Here is a 21,887-nt window from a genome sequence, read left to right as displayed (position 1 = left end):
AGAATAAAATCAGTGCTCGGGTGTTCATAAAGCCCCGGGTCGGATGATATCATATCGAGTTGATCAATAGACAGGCTACAAAAATCTGCATTTTGCATCTCACTTCCGGAAAAGCGAAGTACCATGTATTGGTTGACTGCCTATTCGAGACAGACTCCTGCTTTTCAAACATTCAGAGTTATCATCAAGCAGACAAATCCAGAAGACATTCAATGAAGCCGGGAAACAGGATGCAGTCCTAGGAAATTTTGCACATTAGCTGTATTTTTCACATGCACTCTTCCAAGCAATCACTCTCAAGAAGCAAGTGTTGTTCACCTGAATCAGATTCCCCAATAGGGATCATAAGTTTCAAATCACACAAAATTTAATGTCTGAGCAGGGAACATGAAGCTGCAACAATACCAAATCGGTAACCCCACCAACAAATGTGGGCTTCTAGAGGACTGAATGATCAGAAGCTAACATCAATTAAACCGGAAACAACTCTATGATACCCCCTTTGATCGAATTCAGAATGCTAAAATCACATAACAGATATTTGAATACTTAAACCAGATAAAAGCAGGACGAACTAGATCGACCAGAATCCGTCGGACTGGCATCTATAATTTCCTGGGTAAATCAAGATAAGGTATTCCCAGTTCAATTACACAACACCACAGAAAATTGTCATCCCTATGTGTCTTTTCGGCTACAAAACAGACAGCAAGCATACCACGGGTTTCGTGTTGTGAACGGGCACGAGTAGCACAACGCGTTCGACCCCGCTGATAAAACACTCTCCTGAACAGCAGAACCATTCTTGCTTTTCTTTCAGTCCGAAACCAGAAGATCCGCATGGAAAGATCCGAGTACTTTCGGCAGTCATTTCGAAACCCAAGTATTAGGAAGCCAAATCTTAATGCACAGTTCCATGAATTCTGTCAAGACTCACATCGATCCAATTCCAACAAAATTTCAGAATTGCACAGCTCGAGCTGAATCAAAGACACTGCATCATACACCAAGCGACCAACAAGCACCATTTCAAAAAATCCACACAATCAAATGATTCCAAAACACCCCTAAAGCCCTCAAGTGCGTGTATAGGCCGTGGCTCTCAGCGGCTGACTGCTGACGACCGACACCAAACCGCCCCCAGCCGTGGTCTCTTCGTCCACATACAAATTGTCCGGATTCCGAAACGCCGCATGCAACCCTAGGAGAAAAACCGCAATCAACAACGAGACCAGGACATTCAAGCCCACTTCGGTGAGCACCAGAGCAACCACAGTCACCAGACCGAGCACCGCCATCACAACCCTGTCGTCGACGGTCCGATTGAGAACCACCAGGGGGCTATCGCGAGAGAAATAGAGGAAGTACCAAGCGACGAAGACCGCGATGAAGACGATCATCGAAACCGGGTGCCAAAGTAGGCTCAGGAAGAGGATGCCGAGGGCGACCATGGCGTAGTTGACGCGGAAGTGGTCGCAGTTGCGGCGGATGCGGGAGGTGGCGTCGGCGTAACTGTAGGGGAGGGAGAGGGAGGAGACGTCGAGGAACTCGCGCCAGGGGCGGCGCGTGGCGAGGAAGGAGGCGGCGGCGGACGAGGTGTAGGAGAGGGTGGCGAAGGGGGTCTGGGAGGTTGGCCTCGTGGTGGTGGTGGTGGCGGTGGCGGCGCCATAGCTGGCGGACGACGGCGACGATTTCGCTCGCATTGTTGATGCGGATTCGTTCTCTCTCGTTTCGGGGGACGAGAGAGAGAGAGAGTCCTCCTTTTGTTGAGTTGACTCAGTGCTGGAACGGTTCTTCGACGAGTCGACTCCGCGAGGACACGTTTGCGTCGTCTGGCAATTAGCAAGAAACCACCGGCCAGTGAAACTCGTGTAATGAATTTAAAGTTCCAAATTTGAGCTCCGGTTTATGATTTTTCTTTTATTAATCTTAAAATTATCAAAAAAAGACAAAGTTATACGTGAGTTTTGTTTTTGGTCTAAAATATTTATAGGTATTAAAAATTCTAAGGCAATTCAGATTAAAGGAAAAATTGAAGTATGTTCGCTACGAGATCTAAATTAAACAAAAAGTGACAGAATGTTTGGATTCGCCTTAAATTTCGTTCTCTCTAATTTTAAAATTTGCACGAAAATACAAATAAATGACTTTTATTACCTTCCGTTGGTATTCCTTAAAGAGAAGAAAAAAAATCGTGCCGCACAAAGTTCTTCATTTGCATTTTTCAATCAATTTTTTTTTTACGCAATTCATGCACTCTCGAAAATCATTTCAACGCGCACTTTTCATTAAAAACTTAATGAGCATTATGCTGAGATTTGCTTAATTTCTACGGAATTTGTTTTGCAGTGTTTTGGATTTCGCCGGCTTTATTTGCGTTGCTACTACGAAGCCTGTATACCTTGATTTTATGAAATGAAATTAGAGGATCCAATTGCACAACTGTAGAAGTTAATAGGCTAAAAATGAAAATTACAAGGACCAGATTGCAAAAATACCGGAATTTATTCCTCACCTCGAATTTTTATAAAAAATGACAATGATGTCAAATCAAATCATATTTGCTAATCCGAAGCATCTCTCTGCGAGGGGCGAGGAAGAAGGAGAAGAAGAAGGCTCTCCATTTCTCTCTCTTCCCTCTCCTCCGTCTCTCAACCCACTACTTTCCAAAAACCCTAACGATAAATAACCACACGCGACTTCTCCGATTCATCTCCCCCCGCCTGCGATTCTTAAACCCTAATTTCCATGAACCTTGCGTAGATCTTGGAGCGAGGATCCCCGGTTGCAATGGCGGCCGAGCTAGGGCAGCAGACGGTGGAGTTCTCGGCTCTCGTGAGCCGGGCGGCGGAGGAATCGTTCCTCTCGCTCCAGGAGCTCGTGGATAAATCCAAGTCCGGCGACCAGTCCGACACGGAGAAGAAGATCAGCCTCTTGAAGTACTTGGTCAAGACGCAGCAGCGGATGCTCCGGCTCAATGTCCTTGCGAAGTGGTGCAAGCAGGTCGGGCTTTTGGGTGCTTGGAGAGTGATTTTCTATTGAACTGAGTGGCTTTAATTAGTGGGGAATTAGTCGTTGTCAAGAAATCTTTGTTAGTGAATCTTTGGCGAGATTTGTTTTCATTTTTTTGGTTGCTATGGAATCTGTGGAGTGGGAGATGGTGGTTTAGGTATCTTTGCAGCTAGGAAGGTGTAAATTCAGCTTTTCTCGTTGTGTTTTCAGAAAAGTTGTATTTTGCTCTATTGAGTTTTAGGCTTCTGCGAGAAGGTTTTGGCTTGCCATTTGCTTTGGCAGACAAACCTGGAAGTGGGGTAATTCTTTTGGCAAGAACGAATCCTTGAGAAGACTGTAAAGCTTTGTTTTGCACGTAGACCTTTATCCTGAATATTAACAGATCGTTTTATCTACCATGGTTGACTTGGAAGTTGGAATAGAATTTCTCCCTGGGTGCTTTACCAGGTGAATGGGTTGCCTCAGAGTTTGCTTGCTGCTTAGAGTTCCTCTTTCTCAGTCTTGGGTCTTTGCTTAGAAGTGATCTCCGGAATGATTATCATAAACAATGCCCTTGAAGGAATACGGAGGTTAACATTTTTAGTTTGGATTCCCTAGATATTGCCTTCAGCTTCTGTTCTTCTCCTTAAGTATCTCCTAAGGTGAGAGTAGGCAGAATGTTGCGATGGCAATCGACTTCTTGTTTAGGGCATAGACAGACTCAACCACTCTGATGTTTCGGATCTAGAAAGCTTGGAGTCTCTGTAGGTGATGATAAATCAGTTATTGACAACATGGGAACATTTGCTGTGCTCTTGTTAATTCCTGTGCAGCTTTGCTGTTGAAAAGTGCTAATGTTTTCCTTTGAGGGGGGGGTCTTCGATGTCATTAGAGAGGGTCTTCAATGAATTAATGCGTGGTTAGATTTAAGGATAGGTTATTGATGAGGCTGCATGATATTTAATGGGAAACCTGCTCCTTTACACTGTTACTCTTGTTATGCTTTTCATGCGCCGATAGTAAGAAGCATTTTCATTGGTTCCTTTAAATTTTATCAATCTTTTGAATGGATGCAAGTCTCATCATTGTGATCATTCTTTTAATTGTCCTTCCTCTGAACTTTTGACTTGCAGGTTCCACTGATACAGTACTGTCAGCAGCTCTCATCAACCCTATCAAGTCATGATACATGTTTCACTCAAGCGGCAGATTCATTGTTTTTCATGCATGAAGGGCTCCAGCAAGCCCGTGCTCCTGCATATGATGTTCCCTCTGCAGTTCAGGTTCTTCTCACAGGAAATTACCAGCGGCTACCAAAATGTATAGAGGATGTTGGTGCTCAAGGAGCTTTAACTGAAGAAGAGCAAAAACCTGTTCTAAAGAAGCTGGACACACTTGTTCGGACTAAGTTACTTGAACTTTCAATTCCCAAGGAAATATCTGAAGTCAAAGTTTCTGATGGTACAGTGTTGCTTTGTGTGGATGGGGAGTTTAAGGTTTTAGTCACTCTTGGCTACCGGGGGCACCTAACAATGTGGAGGATATTGCACTTGGAGCTTCTTGTCGGTGAGAAAAGTGGACTAATAAAATTGGAAGAATCACGAAAGCATGTTCTTGGTGATGATTTAGAGAGACGGATGTCAGCGGCAGAAAATCCATTTTTTACGTTATATTCGGTTCTACATGAGCTTTGTGTTGCCCTCGTCATGGACACGGTCATAAGACAAGTCCAGATGCTTCGACAGGGAAGATGGAAAGATGCAATTCGCTTTGACCTCATATCTGATGGCGGTCTGACTCATACTGGATCTTCAAATTCGCAAATAAATCAAGACGGGGAAGTTGATTCAGCTAGCTTGCGCACGCCAGGATTGAAAATAATGTATTGGTTAGATATCATTAAGGGCGCTGGTACACCCGAATTATGCCCTTATGTAAAGATTGAACCTGGGCCTGATCTACAGATTAAATGTCTTCATGGAACTTTTGTCATAGATCCTTTTACCGGCAAAGAAGCAGAATTTTCTCTTGATCAGAGTTGCATCAACGTTGAAAAGTTGCTGCTAAGAGCTATATGTTGTAATAGATATACTCGTCTGCTTGAAATTCAGAAGGACTTGGCTAAAAATGGTCAGATCTGTCGAGCTGCAGGTGATGTTAATCTTCTCTCTCACACGGACGAGCTTGATGTTGACTTTCAGAAGGTTAGTTTCCTCGATACATTTCCATTGAGTTTGCTTGAGGCATTGTTCGCTGAATTTCTATTTATGTAGGCAATCAACTAATAGGTAATCTATTCGGTCTGCCTAGTAATTCTTTCTCTTCGGGGCTTCCTTTTTAAAATTTTCTGTATTTGAGTGTATGAAAACTAGTCTCCCCATTCTCATTGTGGATGCTGGTGGTTGGTCCAGCTTTCTAAGCTTGTGTCTTTGAAGCGACATCTTGATATGAGTGTTGTGCGGTGTTTCTTGGATTTGTTGGTTTCTTGAATGTCAACTTAGTGTGGGGCTTCTGTTTGGATGTCATTGGTAGTGGGTTTCTGATTGCACACGCATTGGCGCTCTTCTTGATCTAGGCAGACGCTGATATAATGTTTCTTACTGAAGAATTTTTTAAAAATGTGAATTATTACAATCCCTGTTCTAATATCCATTTTCTTTGGAAGTAGTTTGTTTGTGTTAATTTATTGATAGGTAGTAAATGTTTTTGGTCAATTATCAATTTACTGACATACCTTATGGGGTAGTGTGCTGTGCATGTAAATCTGTGTTCTCTCATTAAAGAAATTACTTAATCGGTGCGCTTGATTGATTCTTTTATCAATGTTGCACAATGTAGGGATGGTATGGGTATGCTAGGCGATGACTAAGAATGAGGTTTTTACTATCGTCTGCATTGACCAAGAATGATAGTAGTGAATTTCTTTTTTCTAATTAACTTATGCGTGCAGAAGAATATGGAATACGAGGGGCATGAAGTGTTGCACGTGCGTGCCTATGGCTCGGCATTTTTCACTCTTGGGATTAACATAAGGTCTGTCTTTGTAGCCAACACAAGTTTATTCCCTGCTCTTATTACTCTCCTTTTTATCATTCTTGTTTCACCTCCCTCCCTTTGTTGCTTCTCTCATATGCTCGGTATTGTGACCACTTTCAGAGGCTTATTAGAGGTTGATAAAATTAAAACACAGATATAGGTCGTTTCTAGTGGATAGAATTGAAGCAGCAGGACAGATTGAGTATTAGGTCAAAGATTGGTTAATTTTCCTTCACGCATTACATTGATTATATACAATAGGAAGGAATAAAATGCGTAGTCTTGCTGGAGAATATTCATGGTTTTTCCTTTTTACCACATATTAATGGCATTTTGTGGCTGCAGGAATGGTCGATTTCTTCTCCGTTCTACTCAAAATATTCTTTCACCTTCTGCATTGTCAGAATGTGAAGAAGCTCTAAATCAGGGAAGCATAAATTCTGCTGAAGTTTTTATGAGCTTAAGAAGTAAAAGTATATTGCACTTGTTTGCATCAATTTCGAGATTCTTAGGCCTTGAGGTAACATTTCTCGATTTGATATGTTAATACATTTAGTGCCAGGCATATATGTGTATTTATTTTTTTCTGAAGGTGGGCTTAATGTTTCTTGCAGGTTTATGAAAATAACACTGCTGCAGTAAAAATTCCCAGGAGCATTGCTAATGACTCAGCTATGTTGTTGTTGGGGTTTCCAGACTGTGGGAGCTCCTACTTTTTGTTGATGCAGCTTGATAATGATTTCAAACCCCTGTTTAAATTGATAGAGACCCAACCAGATACATCTGGAAGAATTCATTCTCTTGGTGACTCAAACCGTGCAACCTGTGTTAAGAAAATTGACATTGATCAGATGCAGATACTTGAAGATGACTTCAATTTTAGTTTTATTGACAAAGAAAAACTACAATCCTTCTTGCCTAGCGCTGGAGGTCCTAACCAGAATTTGGAAGGAGGTCTTCTTTCTGAATTGTTCCTTGAAGGTTCCATGCAAATGGCAGGTTGTCCGCCATCGAGTTTCTCATCTGTGGTTGACGAAGTGTTTGACCTAGAGAAGGGGAATTCTATACCTCCTTTGTCCATTCAAAACTTCCCTTCATCATTCAGTACATCTGCTTCTCTGTATGGTTCTGTTCCGATGAATCTTCATAACGTCAAAGCGGGAACCCCTTCTCCTAAGTGGGAGGGAGGTGCCCTGCTATCACAAGTAAACAATAGTTCGAGATTGTTGCACAGTGGCTCGTTGTACTCATCAGGCAATGTCAGAGGCTCCGTGCAATCGAGTTCCTTGAGTTCTTTATCTTCTGCCTCTAGTAGGAGCACAAACATGAAGAGATTGTCTGCTTCAAAGTCTGATCAGGACTTGGCTTCTCTTAGATCGCCAGGTTCAGTTGAGGTAGCTTCTTATACAACAATAGATGACGATCAGATGAGGTTGCTTAAAGATCCTGCAAAAGACGCGTTATCTGCAAGGTCGTCTCAATTGTTGTCTCCACCACGACCGACTGGCACTTTGGTTCCTGGACCAAGCAGAAAGTTTACTGGACCTAAAAGTGGAACTCATGGATCTGTTGGTGGATCTGTGAAAGTTTCTGCACCAAATTTATGGGTTACAACTCCCGTATGTAAGACAACTTCACCAATATTTGTAGCAGCTTTTTGTTTTTGGCATTTTTTTAGCCCAAGGATTTCTCCTTGGTGAGCATTTCTGATCAATATAATTTCACTATTTCAGCTCCAGCAGCAGATTCAGCTGTCCATACCACATGTCAAGAGGTTATTCCTAAGCATGAGAAGAAATCACGCAAACGCACAGTTTCTGATATGTTAAACTTGATTCCGTCTCTGCAAGGTCTGGAAGCTGATGTTAAGTCTTGCAAGAGAGGAAGATTCTTAGAAGTAGCTTCCAGTCAAGAGCCTTCCTCCGAAGTAGTTAATCTGACGGAAACAATTTCTAGAAGCTGTGGGTACAGCTATGGAAACCTTATAGCAGAAGCCAACACAGGGAATGCACCATCCAGCATTTATGTCTCTGCTCTGCTTCATGTAGTCAGGCATTGTTCACTAAGCATCAAGCATGCCAGACTAACTAGCCAAATGGAAGCCCTGGATATTCCTTATGTTGAAGAAGTGGGTTTGCGAAACGCTTCCTCCAAGATATGGTTCCGACTTCCATTTGCCAGAGGCGATTCCTGGCAACAAATATGCCTGCGGCTTGGTGGACCTGGAAGTATGTATTGGGATGTTAAGATAAATGACCAGCACTTCAGAGATTTATGGGAACTTCAAAAGGGGAGTACTACCACCCCATGGGGCTCTGGTGTTCGTATAGCCAATACATCTGATGTTGATTCCCATATACGATATGACCCGGAAGGCGTTGTTCTTAGCTATCAATCTGTCGAAGCTGATAGTATCAAAAAGTTGGTGGCAGATATTCGAAGACTCTCCAACGCCAGAATGTTTGCTCTTGGAATGCGGAAATTGCTTGGCGTGAAATCGGATGACAGACACGATGAAGGTCCCGCGAATTCCGATGGTAAAGCTCCTGCTGGAGCCAAATATGTTGCAGAGACAGTCGATAAGTTTGCAGAGCAGATGAGAAGGGTGTTCAGAATAGAGGCGGTTGGGTTAATGAGCTTATGGTTTAGTTTTGGTTCTGGTGTTCTCGCTCGCTTTGTTGTTGAGTGGGAATCAGGGAATGAGGGTTGTACCATGCATGTTTCTCCTGACCAACTTTGGCCCCATACAAAGGTAGATTCTTTGGAATTTTTTATTGTTTTTTGGATAACCTAAATTTCAAGTTGAATTTCTCTTGTTCTCTTTGCTTTATCTTGAGATCAAGAAGTTTCTCTTTCAAGTGTTTTTGCTATTGTTATCATCAAATTTGATCACTACGTATTGTCAATTCTCGTAGATGGATTTGAGTGTGCAGGTGTGGCCATTGTTGATGTTCAGTGCATGTTTGGTTCTTGTTTATATGTGCTCTCGTCTTGGTGTTTTCAAGAAGCTCGACAAGACTGGGATAATTGGCTTGTCCAAATCGCCATAAGGAGGAACAGAAAAGCAAATCTAGGACATAACGCAGTTTAAACTAGTAGGACTTTAAGACTGCTTAGCTTGGGTGGGATGGGATGTTTTAAATGAAGGTGTTTTCAAGGAACTTGTCGATTGTCATATGAAGGTATTGACATGAAGCCATTGCTATATGAGGATTTCTTCTTAATGGCCAAAAAAGAAAAGGAATTTCTTCTTTAGCATGTCTGTTCATGCAAAATAAGGGAAGTAATGGGAACATGTAAAGTGCACTGTTGATCTGTAATGTTAAGAATGAAAGACATTGTTTTGGGTTGCAGATGTTTTACAAATTCGAGGCAACGTCTATTAGGTCTTTTCTTCGCTTTGACTTTGTCATGCAATTTACATCATGAACCAGCCTTGGACAGCATCTTCTGATGACGATATTGTGGAAATGTGTCTCAATCCTTGAATTTTTTTAACTTTTTTAATTTTGTTGAGATGCAATATTTGAATGGTACTTGACATGTATTTGGTCGTACCTTGAATTTCTTATTGTAGCTTAAGCCCCTTCTGCATAGCTGTCCCTATATGGATTGCTGAAATTTTCAATAGTCCATAACTCTATGTTTCAAGAAAATAAATGTCTGTATCACTCTGCAAACTGCCTTTTTTTGCTCACTCTTTCTGAATATCTGCTCACTCACATGTTGACCTTCCTAAAACAGTTTCTCGAAGACTTCATTAATGGAGCTGAAGTTGCATCCTTGTTGGATTGCATTCGTCTAACTGCTGGACCCTTGCATTCTCTTGCGGCTGCCACTCGACCTGCACGAGCTACACCAGTTTCTGGAATGCCAGGAGTAACAGCAGCTCTTTCCTCTGTGACAAAACAGACAGGATTTGTTCCATCACATGGTTTACTGTCGAGCACTTCAGCCACCAATGTTGGTCAGGGTACCTCTACCCATGCAGGGAATCCCACTCTGCCTTCTGCTACAGGCCCTCCTGGGAGTCATAACCTTCAGGGAGCTGCAATGTCAGCTACTGCAGTGCGTGGTGGTCCTGGTATTGTTCCGAGCTCGTTACTGCCCATTGATGTCTCTGTTGTACTGCGGGGACCCTATTGGATAAGGATCATCTATCGCAAACATTTTGCGGTTGACATGCGCTGCTTTGCTGGAGATCAAGTATGGTTGCAGCCAGCAACGCCTCCTAAAGGGGGCCCATCAGTTGGGGGATCGTTACCCTGTCCACAATTTCGACCGTTCATCATGGAGCATGTTGCCCAAGAATTGAATGGTTTAGAACCTAATCTAGGCGGAAGCCAACAGACCATTGGACTAGCAAATCCAACCATCGCAAACTCAGGTTCCAATACACAGCTTTCTGCTGCTAATGGCAATAGAGCTAGTCTTAGTTCCACCTCCATTTCCAGGGGAGGAAGCCAAGTTGCTCCCGGGAATCGTTTGGGAAATGCTCAGGCAGGATCTTCAAATTTGGGAGCGTCCAGTCCTGGATTGCCAGTACGAAGATCCCCTGGCACAGGTGTCCCAGCTCATGTGAGAGGGGAATTGAATACAGCTATAATTGGATTAGGCGATGATGGGGGCTATGGAGGTGGATGGGTACCACTTGTTGCTCTCAAGAAGGTTTTGAGAGGAATTCTCAAGTACCTCGGGGTGCTATGGCTATTTGCTCAGTTACCAGATCTTCTGAAAGAGATTCTCGGTTCAATTTTGAATAACAATGAGGGTGCACTCCTGAATCTTGACCAGGAACAACCTGCTTTGCGCTTTTTTGTGGGGTATGTGAGAGCTTAAACTTTTGATTGATTGTACATCTTGCACATTTCAGATATGGACGCTGTAGCTCCAATTATCTTATCATTATGTATCACAACACAGAGCCTGTTATAACAGGTTCCTCTGGTAATTCAAACTTTTGTGTACGAATTGCCAAAATGATCGTGGAAACTGTAAGGACGACATGAGTATATTCTGGAAATAAGAACCTTGCTTGATTGATGTTGGAAGGGGATGAACAAGGGAGGGAGACTATCGGATACAATCATGTGCTATATGTTCCTAGTTGCTTGAAGTTATCTTCTAATGTTTGGTTGGAGAATTGCTTCATGTAGCACCAGTGATTTGATCACTGTATTGCTTTGGTAGTCTCACTTTGATTCATATGGAGATTTTGCTCGACATTAAAATGATTTGACACTAGTACATCCTGAGTGCGATTTAAATTGTCATGCTTCTGAATTTAATGGACTGTCTTTCTGCAGGGGGTATGTATTTGCTGTAAGCGTACACAGAGTTCAACTTCTTCTGCAAGTCCTCAGTGTGAAGCGCTTTCATCAACAGCAGCAGCAACAACAGCAGCAGCAAAATTCATCAACTACTCAAGAGGAACTAACTCAATCTGAAATCGGGGAGATCTGTGACTACTTCAGCCGTCGAGTAGCTTCAGAGCCTTACGATGCTTCTCGCGTTGCATCATTTATTACTCTCCTGACATTGCCCATATCAGTATTGAGGGAGTTCTTGAAATTAATAGCATGGAAGAAAGGGTTATCCCAGGCACAAGGCGGAGATATAGCACCTGCACAAAAGCCCCGCATCGAACTGTGCCTCGAGAACCACACAGGCCTCAACATGGGTGAAAATGCGGGCCACTCTTCCGTATGCAAGAGCAACATTCATTACGACAGGCCTCGAAATTCAGTTGACTTTGGGTTGACCGTTGTTCTTGATCCTGCCCACATCCCTCACATCAATGCTGCCGGCGGGGCCGCTTGGCTTCCCTATTGTGTCTCTGTGAGACTCAGGTACTCCTTTGGTGAGAGCTCGCACGTCTCTTTTCTTGGTATGGAAGGGAGCCACGGGGGAAGGGCTTGCTGGTTGCAAAAGGATGACTGGGAGAAATGCAAACAGAAAGTTGCTCAGACTGTCGAATCTTGTTCGGCGGGTGATTCTACTCAAGGCAGGCTGAGATTAGTTGCGGACCGCGTGCAGAGAGCTTTGCACTTGTGCCTCCAGGGATTAAGGGATAGTAGTGGGGCTGGAGGCTCTGGTGTGATATAACTCTGCTATGATGATGACGAGTCTAGGGATCTTTTTGTGTCCAACATCTTCGCGCTGTCGAAATGTTCACATTCTTGAAGTCTCACCATGATTCAAAATGAAGATTTTCAAGGATGGTCGAGGGTTCTCAGGGCACAGCCCTAGACTTCTTGAGCTGTTGGCTAACCCAAGAATCTCGGGATAAGCTGGCGTAGGGCTGACAATGGAGCGCAACAAAGTTTGTATTTTTGCTGATATGTTGGAGATGCGGGTTTCTTTGTACAGAGAACACCAACCTATCAAACACTGTACAAAATAAATTGTCTTTTTGCTGGAGTTACCAAATCGAAAGTAGCTATAGCCACAGCATAGTTTCGTTTCTATCATTGCTTGATCAAACTAATCAGCAAGTCTCTGAAAAAGTTCTCTCTGGCACAAAGATACCTTATTGTTAATATACTTGGAAGGAATTTCACGAATTGGACAACTAATCTTGTCAATGTGATGAATTATCCATTGCGGTGGAACAGAATAGGGATGGCCTGACATTTTACAGATGTGAGCATGACCTCTGAACCTATGCGTTCCGGTTTCGTTGCGACATGCATCAAAAAGAAGGATGAATCTGATCTGAAATCAACTGCTATTGAATGATAAGAGGAGGATGCGGAATTTTTCGATAAGCAAAGACACCAATGACGGACCTATTGATAAGCTGCCGAGAGTGATATTGAGTCAAGGGCGTCAGATTCTTCGCGGCCCTAGATTCTACAGCAACCTGTTTCCTGGGATGGCTTGCAGCCGACCCCGCCAAATTCGGAGTAAAATCCAAATGCTGAAGCTGAAGAGACATGGCAGACCGATGATTTCCTGAGAACAAAAAAAAGGCTTCGATTCGCTGAGTAGACATGCCGAACAGCTATATTCAGGACAACCAAATGCCTTTGAGAAGAGTGATGAAATCAAGTTTAGGCAGGACATGCAGTGCTTAAACATCTTGTGTGAACACAATTGTCGACACACTCAGGATCAAATTCTTGTCGCATCCGAATGCCGTGCATAAGATAATGACGACACAATGATCAAGATAAATGAACTAAACCAAACGGCAAGTCCAATGGCATGAGAAACACAACAAATCCACGAGGGGGAAAGTTTCTGACGACGTCAATAACCAAAGGGAAGAACGGCCGTTTCATATATACGGCCGCGTATGGTGGATTCATTTTACTCTTACGGTAACTCTACACGCAAACAAAAACCATTTAGCAGAGTCCAGCGTTTCAGCTTCAACAAGTGTTATCATCTCCTTTAATTCTTCTTCTCTCCCATTCAATCCCAATTTAGATTATCACAAAGTCTGCTAGAAAAGTTCTTTTTCTTATCTGTTTTAGATGCATAACTCCCGAGCTCATCAACGTACCCAGTTGGTCGGAGAGGAGGCGAGTAGAAGCCTCTTTGGGATGCGGATGTCCCCCTCATGAAATTGTCGGTACTTAAAATCCTCATCATCAATTCAACTGGTGGCTACGTTATAATGGACACGATCTGTGTAACCACTGCTTCATCAGTAATCGGTATATCTAAGAGGCCATGTGGGGAATCTAATCACAGGCAGATGCTGATGCCAGGCTGACATTAACATGTTTGCCAAGTCCTAATCCTCCACCATAAAATCAATGATTAAAAAGCATAATCATGGTGGCAAATTTCCAAGTTACAAATGTTTGTTTTTTATGCAGATTCCTTGAGGTATTCAATTCCCCATTGAATGGTAGCTGGAGACACAGTAAACGAAGTACTGCTTATCAGTTTCGTCAGAATTTCAAATTGTGCGTAAGATAAGCGCGTGACCTCCGGTCAATTCTAAGATCCAAAACAAAATTCAACAAAACCCCAGAGTGGGCCCTCCTACAATAATGGTACTATAAAAGAAAGGACTACTCTTGTTTTTGGGTGGTGGATGAGCACATGGTGGCATGTCCCACGACACTACAACCCCCACGAGCAAGTATTCTTCGTGCAGTAAAATTTTGCTAGTTTGGATCCTAACTTTCGAGCGTTTTCGAATCGAAATCTGATTCGGCTCGTGTCAAATTATAATCGCGGACCCAAGTCATCAATTCAAACAAGAATATGAAGGAAAGGCAAGTTCGTATACGGCTCTATGCAAAATCTTGGCAAGAAAAACAGGACCAAAATATCGCTATCCAAGAAAATTCTTATCAATTTATAAGGAGCCCCTATGGTTCCACGCATGCCCTCCTACCGCCCCGCGAACTTCAATCCTATTCAGAAGCGATGAAGACTTGCGTCGGTCGTCATCGTCTTTTGAGCCCACGAATCGGTCCCGAGTCCCATCCACACTTTTGGATGATGCTTTTGATCTGAGAGAATCTTGACATGAGAAACCTTCCAACTCGTGCTCTCAACTTGAGCGCCTTCGCTTTCAATGGAACTTGTCGTTTTCTGCTGCAATTAGTGTTTTGGTCCGAGAGAAAGTGGCGATGTGGTACTACTTGTACCGACGATATGTAGAACGAGCTCCCCATTTTCCAGGTGCAATGTGGCAAGAATCAATGGAGCATGACGAAATTTTGGAACAGCCAACTCAGTCCTAAATAAATGTCAGCAAGAATCATTCCCACCTCAAGTCTACCATCATCAAGAAAAGGTTGAGGGCATGTGCCTCTAGGGTTTCTTTTGGTAAAGAGCTACTTCTTTACTACTTTCTTGGAGGAAAAAAAAAAGATGAAGATTATCATCTAAACAGTAAAAAAAGCTGTGGACAAATTGTATAGGATTACAAACATTTTGTAATGTCTCCAGTGTTTTGTAAGAAGACTGAAATTTCGAGGCACGGGTGCGTGACTTTATATATAATTTGTATGCGCACATTCTAAAATGCTTCGAATGTTCTTTTATAGTAAAACTGAAAATTCTTAAAACTCGCAAGATTCGACGGAAAAAAAAAAAAGAGTAAGTAATTCACTTCAAACTTAAAGAAAATTTACAAAAACTAGATCTTCCAGAAATTTACAATTTTTCTTTAAACCTCGGGCAGAAGTGTAAAGCGCAAGGAAATTGTAAAAATGACTTGTTTTATTGTAATGTCCCCTATTGAAAAGAAGATCCAGGAATCAACAAAATATTCCTGGGAATCATCATTCATCCTACAAGCTTATGAGGTGTGGGCAGAACTTGGAGAAAAACAGGGTTGAAAAGCAGGAGCATCTCATCATGTTATCAACCCAGGATTGGACCACCAGAAAACTTGGAAAACTCTAGTGGGACACCCTCTCCGCCTTTTTGACCTACCATTTGATTTGCCCCCATCACAAGAAAACAATACTTCTCTGCTCCCACATGATTGATAGCTGGCCAACTGAAGCCTCACTTGCTCTCAAATGATCTGAAAACGAACATCCATCCACACCCGAATGATCTCTTACGGTGATAAGATCTCTTCGGTCACGACTCGCATCGAATAATCCGTTATAATAATGGGAGGGATCTCTTCAGCCATGCATTTAACTCAAATAGTCCATTGCCGGTGCGAGACTGTTCGCGATAATGTCCAATAAGAGTCTCTCATGTCCGATGGCCCGAGCTCATCTCTTTCCTTTTATGTGTGAGAAATGACAGAAAAGAAGAAACTTGCAGTTGTATGACCCTCTTTGCTCATGCTCCCATCATTGACAATTTCACAAGATAAGCGACCAGAATCTTCCTCACTCAAGGCAGAGATCTAAGTGGTACTTATAAAGAACCTCAAAACTCAGAGAGAGAGAGAGAGAGAGATAAGCACCAAAGACATACAGAACTCATTATGATCATAAACAAGAGAACCTGTTCCAGAGCCATCCACCTCGAACAAGGGGAAGCAATTGAATTCAACATTACAAGCCCAGTAGGAGTTCTGGTCACTTTGAAATAAAATGCGACTAATCAGAATTATTCATCCCTTCTCTGAATCCAACCCGAGCTTGACCAGCGCGACCAACATGCTACACACAGCCTATAAAAATGAAAGCCCGACCACAGCCCGTAAATCGGAGATCCATGCCCATACCACTAGAAATCTGGCTTCTGCAAGAGAACTTCCACCTGGGGATGTGACGGTGCGAGAGCTTCACTCTTTGCCATCGGCAGCTCGAAGCGAACCGAGCTGAACAGGGGATTGAGTGCCCACCACTTTCGATGACCCGTAGATCGACAGATCAATCCCCTGCGCTTTCTCCTTCTCAATCTGTTCCTTGATCCAGAAGTACGTAATTCTCAACCCATCCTACAACCAATCAATGTAAAAAAACAGATGTAATCACAGAAGGGAGTGCGATTCCAATTCACCTCATAATGGGTTCCGGGGAAAATAGAGTAACGAATAAATTTCAATTTTGGTCAATGAGTACCTTCAACCTCATGGTAGGAGCCCATCCAAGTTTCTCTTTAATCAGCGTGTTGTCCGAGTTGCGTCCACGGACGCCCTCTGGGCCGGGAATGTGGTGGATTGGGAGCTTCTTGTCCTCAAAGCTGAGAACCATCTCTGCCATCTCATTCATGCTCACCATCTCATCACTTCCGATGTTCACAGGCTCACGGAAGTCCGACTTTGTCAATCTGCACAGAGATAACGAAGGAAAACAAACTACTAAGAACAAAAACGCCATTTAGGCCTAAAACGTACATATAAACAAACATAAATAAATGATGACAAATTTGAGCTTAGACAAGTCAGTTGATAGAGTTACCTCAGCACACCTTCAACACATTCATCGATGAATGTGAAAGAGCGAGTCTGCAGTCCATCTCCCCACATCTCAAACTTGTCGGTGGAAGTTATTGTCTTCCTGCAAAAAGCAGCTGGAGCTTTCTCCCTTCCACCTACGCATTGTGGCACCCGCCGAAATGAGCAAGGCAAAGGGAGCACAAGACACATTTATATAGCCAACTTGCGGAATTAAATGCTCACCTTTCCATGTTCCAAAAGGACCATAAATGTTATGGAACCTTCCAATTCGGCATTCGATTCCAAAATCCTTGGTGTAATGCTTGCACAACTCCTCCGTTGCAAGCTTTTCCAAGCCATACGCATCTTGAGGCTAAATGCCAATTGAGCAAAATCAATCTCATCAAATTACATCACATTGATGAAGCAGAGAGCTGCAGCATGTGTCGCGAAAAAGACATAACAAAATATACCTCAGCAGGCCAGGCATCGGATTCCTTGAGGCTCACGTTGGTCTCCAACTGCTTGAATTCTGGATAAATACAAGCACTGGAGGCATAAAAGAACCTGCACATAACATAAATAGCATGAGTTACTGCAATAGCTCAGTATAAGAAAAGGAACTCATTAATCGCGTTGAATCAAGTACGATGATATGTTCAAGACAAGATAAATCACCTCTTGACACCGTTAATTCTCGCCGCCTCAAGCATGTTGAAGCTGATCATGGTGTTGTTGTACATGATCACCGAGTGGTTGGACTGAATGAAACCCATGCCGCCCATATCGGCGGCGAGGTTGAAGACATGGCCGACCCCCTGAGTGACCTTCAAGCAGTTGTCCATGACTCTCAGGTCGACAAGGTGAAATTCATGACAGAACATATCCTCGGTCATGTGCTCATTCTTCTTCCAGTCGGAGGCGATAATGTAGTGACCCTCGCTCTTCAAACGCCGAGCAATGTGGGAGGCAATGAAACCCCCCGCCCCAGTGATGGAAATCCTTACTTTCTCAGATGGCCAGTAGGGCTCCCTCTCGAGGGCCTCGTAGGTGTACGCACCGTAACTGGCTCCGTCTATGCTTCCCATTCTGCAGTTACTGAGGAATGGTATTAGAGACTTTAACTGTGATCTAAAAAAGAACTCAGACAAATTACTTCCATCATAACGAAAGATGAACTCATTTAAGCACAGTGGCGGAACACAAGATATTTGATTTTGTCGTCTGAACATCAAAAGACAATCATTGTAATAAGATCTCCCTTGATGAAGCATAAATGCAGAGATGGGAAATTCCAAATAACATATTCATAGACTGAAATTGTTGTAGTAGGAACAATTATTTTAGATTTCGATCAAAGAAATTTTCTTCGGCCCTGCATGCAGAACTAAAATAAAACAAATCTTCTTCTTTGAGATACATTCACATTACCAAATAAAAAAACAATTCTTAAGACGCAATCAAATGATATTCAGGCATTTACTCCACCAAAAATCCAGATTTTACATAATCCTTATCAAACGGAGAGGTTGTTAAAAAGCAAAAAAAGGACATAAAATTCCCTTTCTCCTTGTTCGTCCAAGACCCAATCAGGTACTCTGAACAGATTTAAAAGCATGGAAATTTGGGAAGTTCGATCAATCTCTTACTCAAGCAACACAAGGGTAGCTAAAGCTCCATATTATCTTGAAAAAGAAAAGAAAAATAGGAGGCTCAACCCCCATTAAGAAAATAGAGCAGCAGAAACCGTCCGCACCGGAGCAAATTCAGACGCAAGCTGAAAACTTGATAAAGTCTATTTCACATTTACTCATGGCATAATGTTAGCTAAATTGGCCAAACTCCCACAGAATCTCAAAAGGTCGAAACCCACGTAACCAGCGACCGCAAAAAGACGGACCCAACCGACCGTTCTAAGGTCGCCGTCGCAGCATATCTACGTAACCCACGACCGAAATCCCAAGATAATCGAGCACAAGAACAACGAGTGACGGACGAAGAAAAGCGAGAAGAACGCGCGGAACCCAGTGGCGAGCATTACCTGAAAGGTCGAAACTTGAAACGCTTCGAAGGTTTTTCTCTTCTCGCGTTATTGGACACAGGAAAAGGAAGGAGATAATGCGAGGAAAGAGAAGTGGGGGGGTATATGCTTCGGAGGCTCCTTGATTGTCGCGCTATTTATAGAGCCCAGTAGTGTCAGACGACACGAACTACGGCCACTCGTTCCCGTCCCCTCCTCCAAATTATTGAGAGACACATCTCTCTCTCTCTCTCTCTCTCTCTCTCTCTCTCTCTCTCGTTTCACTTTTTTCTTGGTCAAAAAAATCTCTCTTTTATTGAGTCGGTTTAATCATTTACGTTTGTCTGTAACGAGCGCTTTGACCACATGTTGAATAATCAAATACCAATGTTATAATTAAAAGGAAAATTCTGTTTTTCGCCCCTATACTTTTACGACATTTCTAGCCAAGTACACACCCTTTCAATTTTTCTAATCAAGTCGTTTGATTTATTGCAAATCATCTAATTAAATTCCTCCGACAGGAAAATCAATTAAAATCGAACCGACGCACGCGTCTGTGGGGCAGTAGCCAAGAGTGACATCAACAGTACTTTTCAAGGTCTAAACATCTGTTACTAAGTGTGCATTGATAAGTATCCAAGAATGCTCGTTGGCAAACGCCTAATCGTACTAAGAATTTGTTAAAAATACCCTTGTGACACTTGCTAAGTAACCAAATTCATATAAATTTTAGCTTTCGCAAATTTGAATGTATTTTTAAGTGCTCGCATCGCGTATTTGCCCTAGTTTAGGTATAAAGTAAAATAAAATTGCACCTTTTGACAAGGTAATAGATTAGTGGAAGATTCTTTCAGTAAATGAAAAGATTCACGCGACCGATCCGTAAACTTTAGTTTAATCCATAATATCGTTTTTGGATATTTAATTTGTTCAATATGATTATTGAACTGTTAACGAATGTTTATCTGGTCCCTAAATTATACTAAAATATTCAATATCATTGTTTCATTAATTCTTTTTTCTTTGGTCAAAATTTTTTCGTTAATTCAAGTTAACAGAATCCGTTGAAGTAACTTCCAATTCGTCAAGAACGCGTGGATTATCCAAGCAATGTTTTCATCTTAAATCCTTATCTAAGTAACCATGTCTTTCGGATTACGATAGACATGTGAGCGCCCTAATTTTTGTTTCTAAAGTAGATAAATACAAAGATGAATACGTTGACTTGTCATTTAAAAAAAAAACAAATCAGCATATTATTAATGATTTTTCCATGGTAAGTTAGGTATGTATTAATGACTCAGATTAGTGGAGTAGAGAATTTGCGTCCGATCAAGAAGAAACTATATACACACATATGTATGATTATGTTTGCATTAATGTTAGGTGCGGAGATACTCGTGACAGTATAATATATATTCTGAGGACAAATGGGTATGGTTGGTGATCGTGATAACCATAGGATGCGTGTGATTAGACATGACCAAAATGAACCGGGGCCTGGAACCAGCCCGTTGACCGGGCCCACGATTCCAAACCGGTTTTTTTTTTAAAAAAAAAAAAGGGGAGGAGGCCCGGGCAAAAAGAGCCGTTGGGCCTAGGAACCGGCGGTTCCGAATCGGAATCGAAACCGGCCCGGAACCAGCAGTTCCAAACCCGGAACCGGAACCGGCCACGTCTACGTGTGATTATATGCTTAAGTAAGCATTGTTATGTCATGATTCGTGATTAGCCTTTTTTATACATTTGTTAATAAGTTAAGTTCTTTTATTCGTATGATAGGATTGATACTGTTAAACAAATATGAAATGTACGGCAACTTACGATACTTTAATTTGTTTAACCTTCCGTTATCGTAGATTTTCTGATGAAGTCTACACCAAATCTGATAAAATCGGTCGACATGGCCTCCGGAGTATAAGATAACTTATGATACTTTAATTTGTTTAATCTTCCGTTATCGTAGATTTTCTGATTAAGTCATGCCAAATCCGATAAAATCGGTCGACATTGCCTCCGGAGTATAAGATGGATAACATTTTTTTAAATATAGATGTCCACATAGTTGTTACAATGGCTAAATATTATCTACAGTATACTCTGACAATGTTCCCATGGTGGCGTCTTTGGTGTTACAATTTGACTACTTCAGCCGGATTTAGTCAGATTGATAATCGAAAGGATCTAACTTGAAAATTTACACAAGTAAAATGATTTGATTAGACATTAAAACTACAAAGATTTAATTAGGAAAAAAAATGAAAACATGTGGTCGAAAAAATAAAATTTTCCCATAAAGTAATCACTGCCCGTTGCATAAAACAAAACGAAAATAAAAGTCGTTGGTCGTACTCTGGCGTGGCATGATAATCATGTAAGCTGGAATTGATCGAATTTAATAACCATAATAATTTGATTAGAAATTTTGCGAAAATACATTTGATGAAACATTAAAAGTATAAAGAAGTAAATAACACTGATATAACCATGAAAAATAATTTATTCGGGTAAAATATGCGCTTCTTCAGGAATATAATTAAAAAAAAAGCGTGAAAACATAAGGTCGAAATGTAAAATTTTCCCGTAAAATAATCACACCAGCATAAGACGGAACGAAGTTAAAAGTCGTTCAACTCTCGCTCGAACATGAGCCTAAACTTATCTATTTTCACACGTTAAAATGAATTGACCAAATGCCAAGAGCCGCCATCTGCCCTACATTCTTCTCAAGCTGCGTACCATGAAATGGATAAGAATCAGAACCAAACACTTTTCAATTGGATTTGAAAAATTACTCATCACAATATCACAATTCCAAAGCATATTCAATAAGGTCTTGATGAGTTTTTTTTTTTTTTTTGATGACCCAGGGAACCCCCGCACGGCCGGCAGCCCGTGCCACTAGGTAAGTCACCCCGCGACACCATTGGGATTCGAACACTCGACCTTTTGCTCGAGGAAGAGTGCGCGAACCAGCGGCGCCACCCAGGTGGGTGGTGGTCTTGAGTTTCGTAGATGCATTCT

At 42.1% G+C, this 21,887-nt stretch overlaps 4 protein-coding genes across 5 annotated transcripts in view; 1 reads left to right on the top strand and 3 right to left on the bottom strand.

The window, feature by feature from the left end:
• The window catches only part of LOC125315459 (putative disease resistance protein At3g14460), a 707,586-nt gene that overhangs the window by 649,202 nt on the left and 36,497 nt on the right, over positions 1–21,887 (bottom strand). The gene's annotated exons all lie outside the window — the stretch shown is intronic.
• On the bottom strand, positions 295–1,854 carry LOC115734404 (PRA1 family protein E-like). The gene has a single exon (XM_030665166.2). The coding sequence runs from the start codon at positions 1,701–1,703 to the stop codon at positions 1,077–1,079; it is 627 nt and encodes a 208-aa protein (XP_030521026.1). The 5' UTR covers positions 1,704–1,854; the 3' UTR covers positions 295–1,076.
• LOC115734401 (mediator of RNA polymerase II transcription subunit 14) lies at positions 2,604–12,141 on the top strand. Its single transcript, XM_030665161.2, has 8 exons — positions 2,604–3,003; positions 4,125–5,195; positions 5,942–6,024; positions 6,373–6,547; positions 6,642–7,650; positions 7,761–8,779; positions 9,772–10,850; positions 11,334–12,141. Exons 1-8 carry the CDS (start codon positions 2,791–2,793, stop codon positions 12,130–12,132), a joined length of 5,448 nt encoding a protein of 1,815 aa, XP_030521021.1. The 5' UTR covers positions 2,604–2,790; the 3' UTR covers positions 12,133–12,141.
• Positions 15,915–19,011, bottom strand: LOC115734403 (GDP-mannose 3,5-epimerase 2). Of its 2 annotated transcripts, none has more exons than XM_030665163.2 (7): positions 18,882–19,011; positions 17,519–17,929; positions 17,314–17,407; positions 17,084–17,213; positions 16,863–16,995; positions 16,524–16,731; positions 15,915–16,399 (listed from the first exon to the last, which is right to left on the bottom strand). In XM_030665163.2, the coding sequence occupies exons 2-7, from the start codon at positions 17,926–17,928 to the stop codon at positions 16,244–16,246; spliced, it is 1,131 nt and encodes a 376-aa protein (XP_030521023.1). In that variant the 5' UTR covers position 17,929; positions 18,882–19,011; the 3' UTR covers positions 15,915–16,243. The 2 variants fall into 2 exon arrangements, with proteins under 2 accessions (XP_030521023.1, XP_030521024.1); XM_030665164.2 differs by having other exon boundaries at positions 17,519–17,938; positions 18,882–18,993.

This window comes from Rhodamnia argentea, chromosome 6, assembly GCF_020921035.1.
Source record: "Rhodamnia argentea isolate NSW1041297 chromosome 6, ASM2092103v1, whole genome shotgun sequence".
Taxonomy (NCBI): Eukaryota; Viridiplantae; Streptophyta; class Magnoliopsida; order Myrtales; family Myrtaceae; genus Rhodamnia; species Rhodamnia argentea.
This window is presented reverse-complemented; position numbering and strand designations above follow the sequence as displayed.

What these genes read in the sequence shown, in the direction of transcription:
- LOC115734404 (XM_030665166.2), bottom strand. Translation starts at nt 1,703, where the DNA reads ATGCGAGCGAAATCGTCGCCGTCGTCCGCCAGCTATGGCGCCGCCACC.
- LOC115734401 (XM_030665161.2), top strand. Translation starts at nt 2,791, where the DNA reads ATGGCGGCCGAGCTAGGGCAGCAGACGGTGGAGTTCTCGGCTCTCGTG. An exon ending in ATGGGTTACAACTCCCGTAT is followed by an intron (nt 7,651 to 7,760) that starts GTAAGACAACTT and finishes TCACTATTTCAG; the next exon opens with CTCCAGCAGCAGATTCAGCT. An exon ending in GCTTTGCGCTTTTTTGTGGG is followed by an intron (nt 10,851 to 11,333) that starts GTATGTGAGAGC and finishes GTCTTTCTGCAG; the next exon opens with GGGGTATGTATTTGCTGTAA.
- LOC115734403 (XM_030665163.2), bottom strand. Translation starts at nt 17,928, where the DNA reads ATGGGAAGCATAGACGGAGCCAGTTACGGTGCGTACACCTACGAGGCC. An exon ending in TCCTTTTGGAACATGGAAAG is followed by an intron (nt 16,996 to 17,083) that starts GTGAGCATTTAA and finishes CACAATGCGTAG; the next exon opens with GTGGAAGGGAGAAAGCTCCA. An exon ending in CTCCTACCATGAGGTTGAAG is followed by an intron (nt 16,400 to 16,523) that starts GTACTCATTGAC and finishes GATTGGTTGTAG; the next exon opens with GATGGGTTGAGAATTACGTA.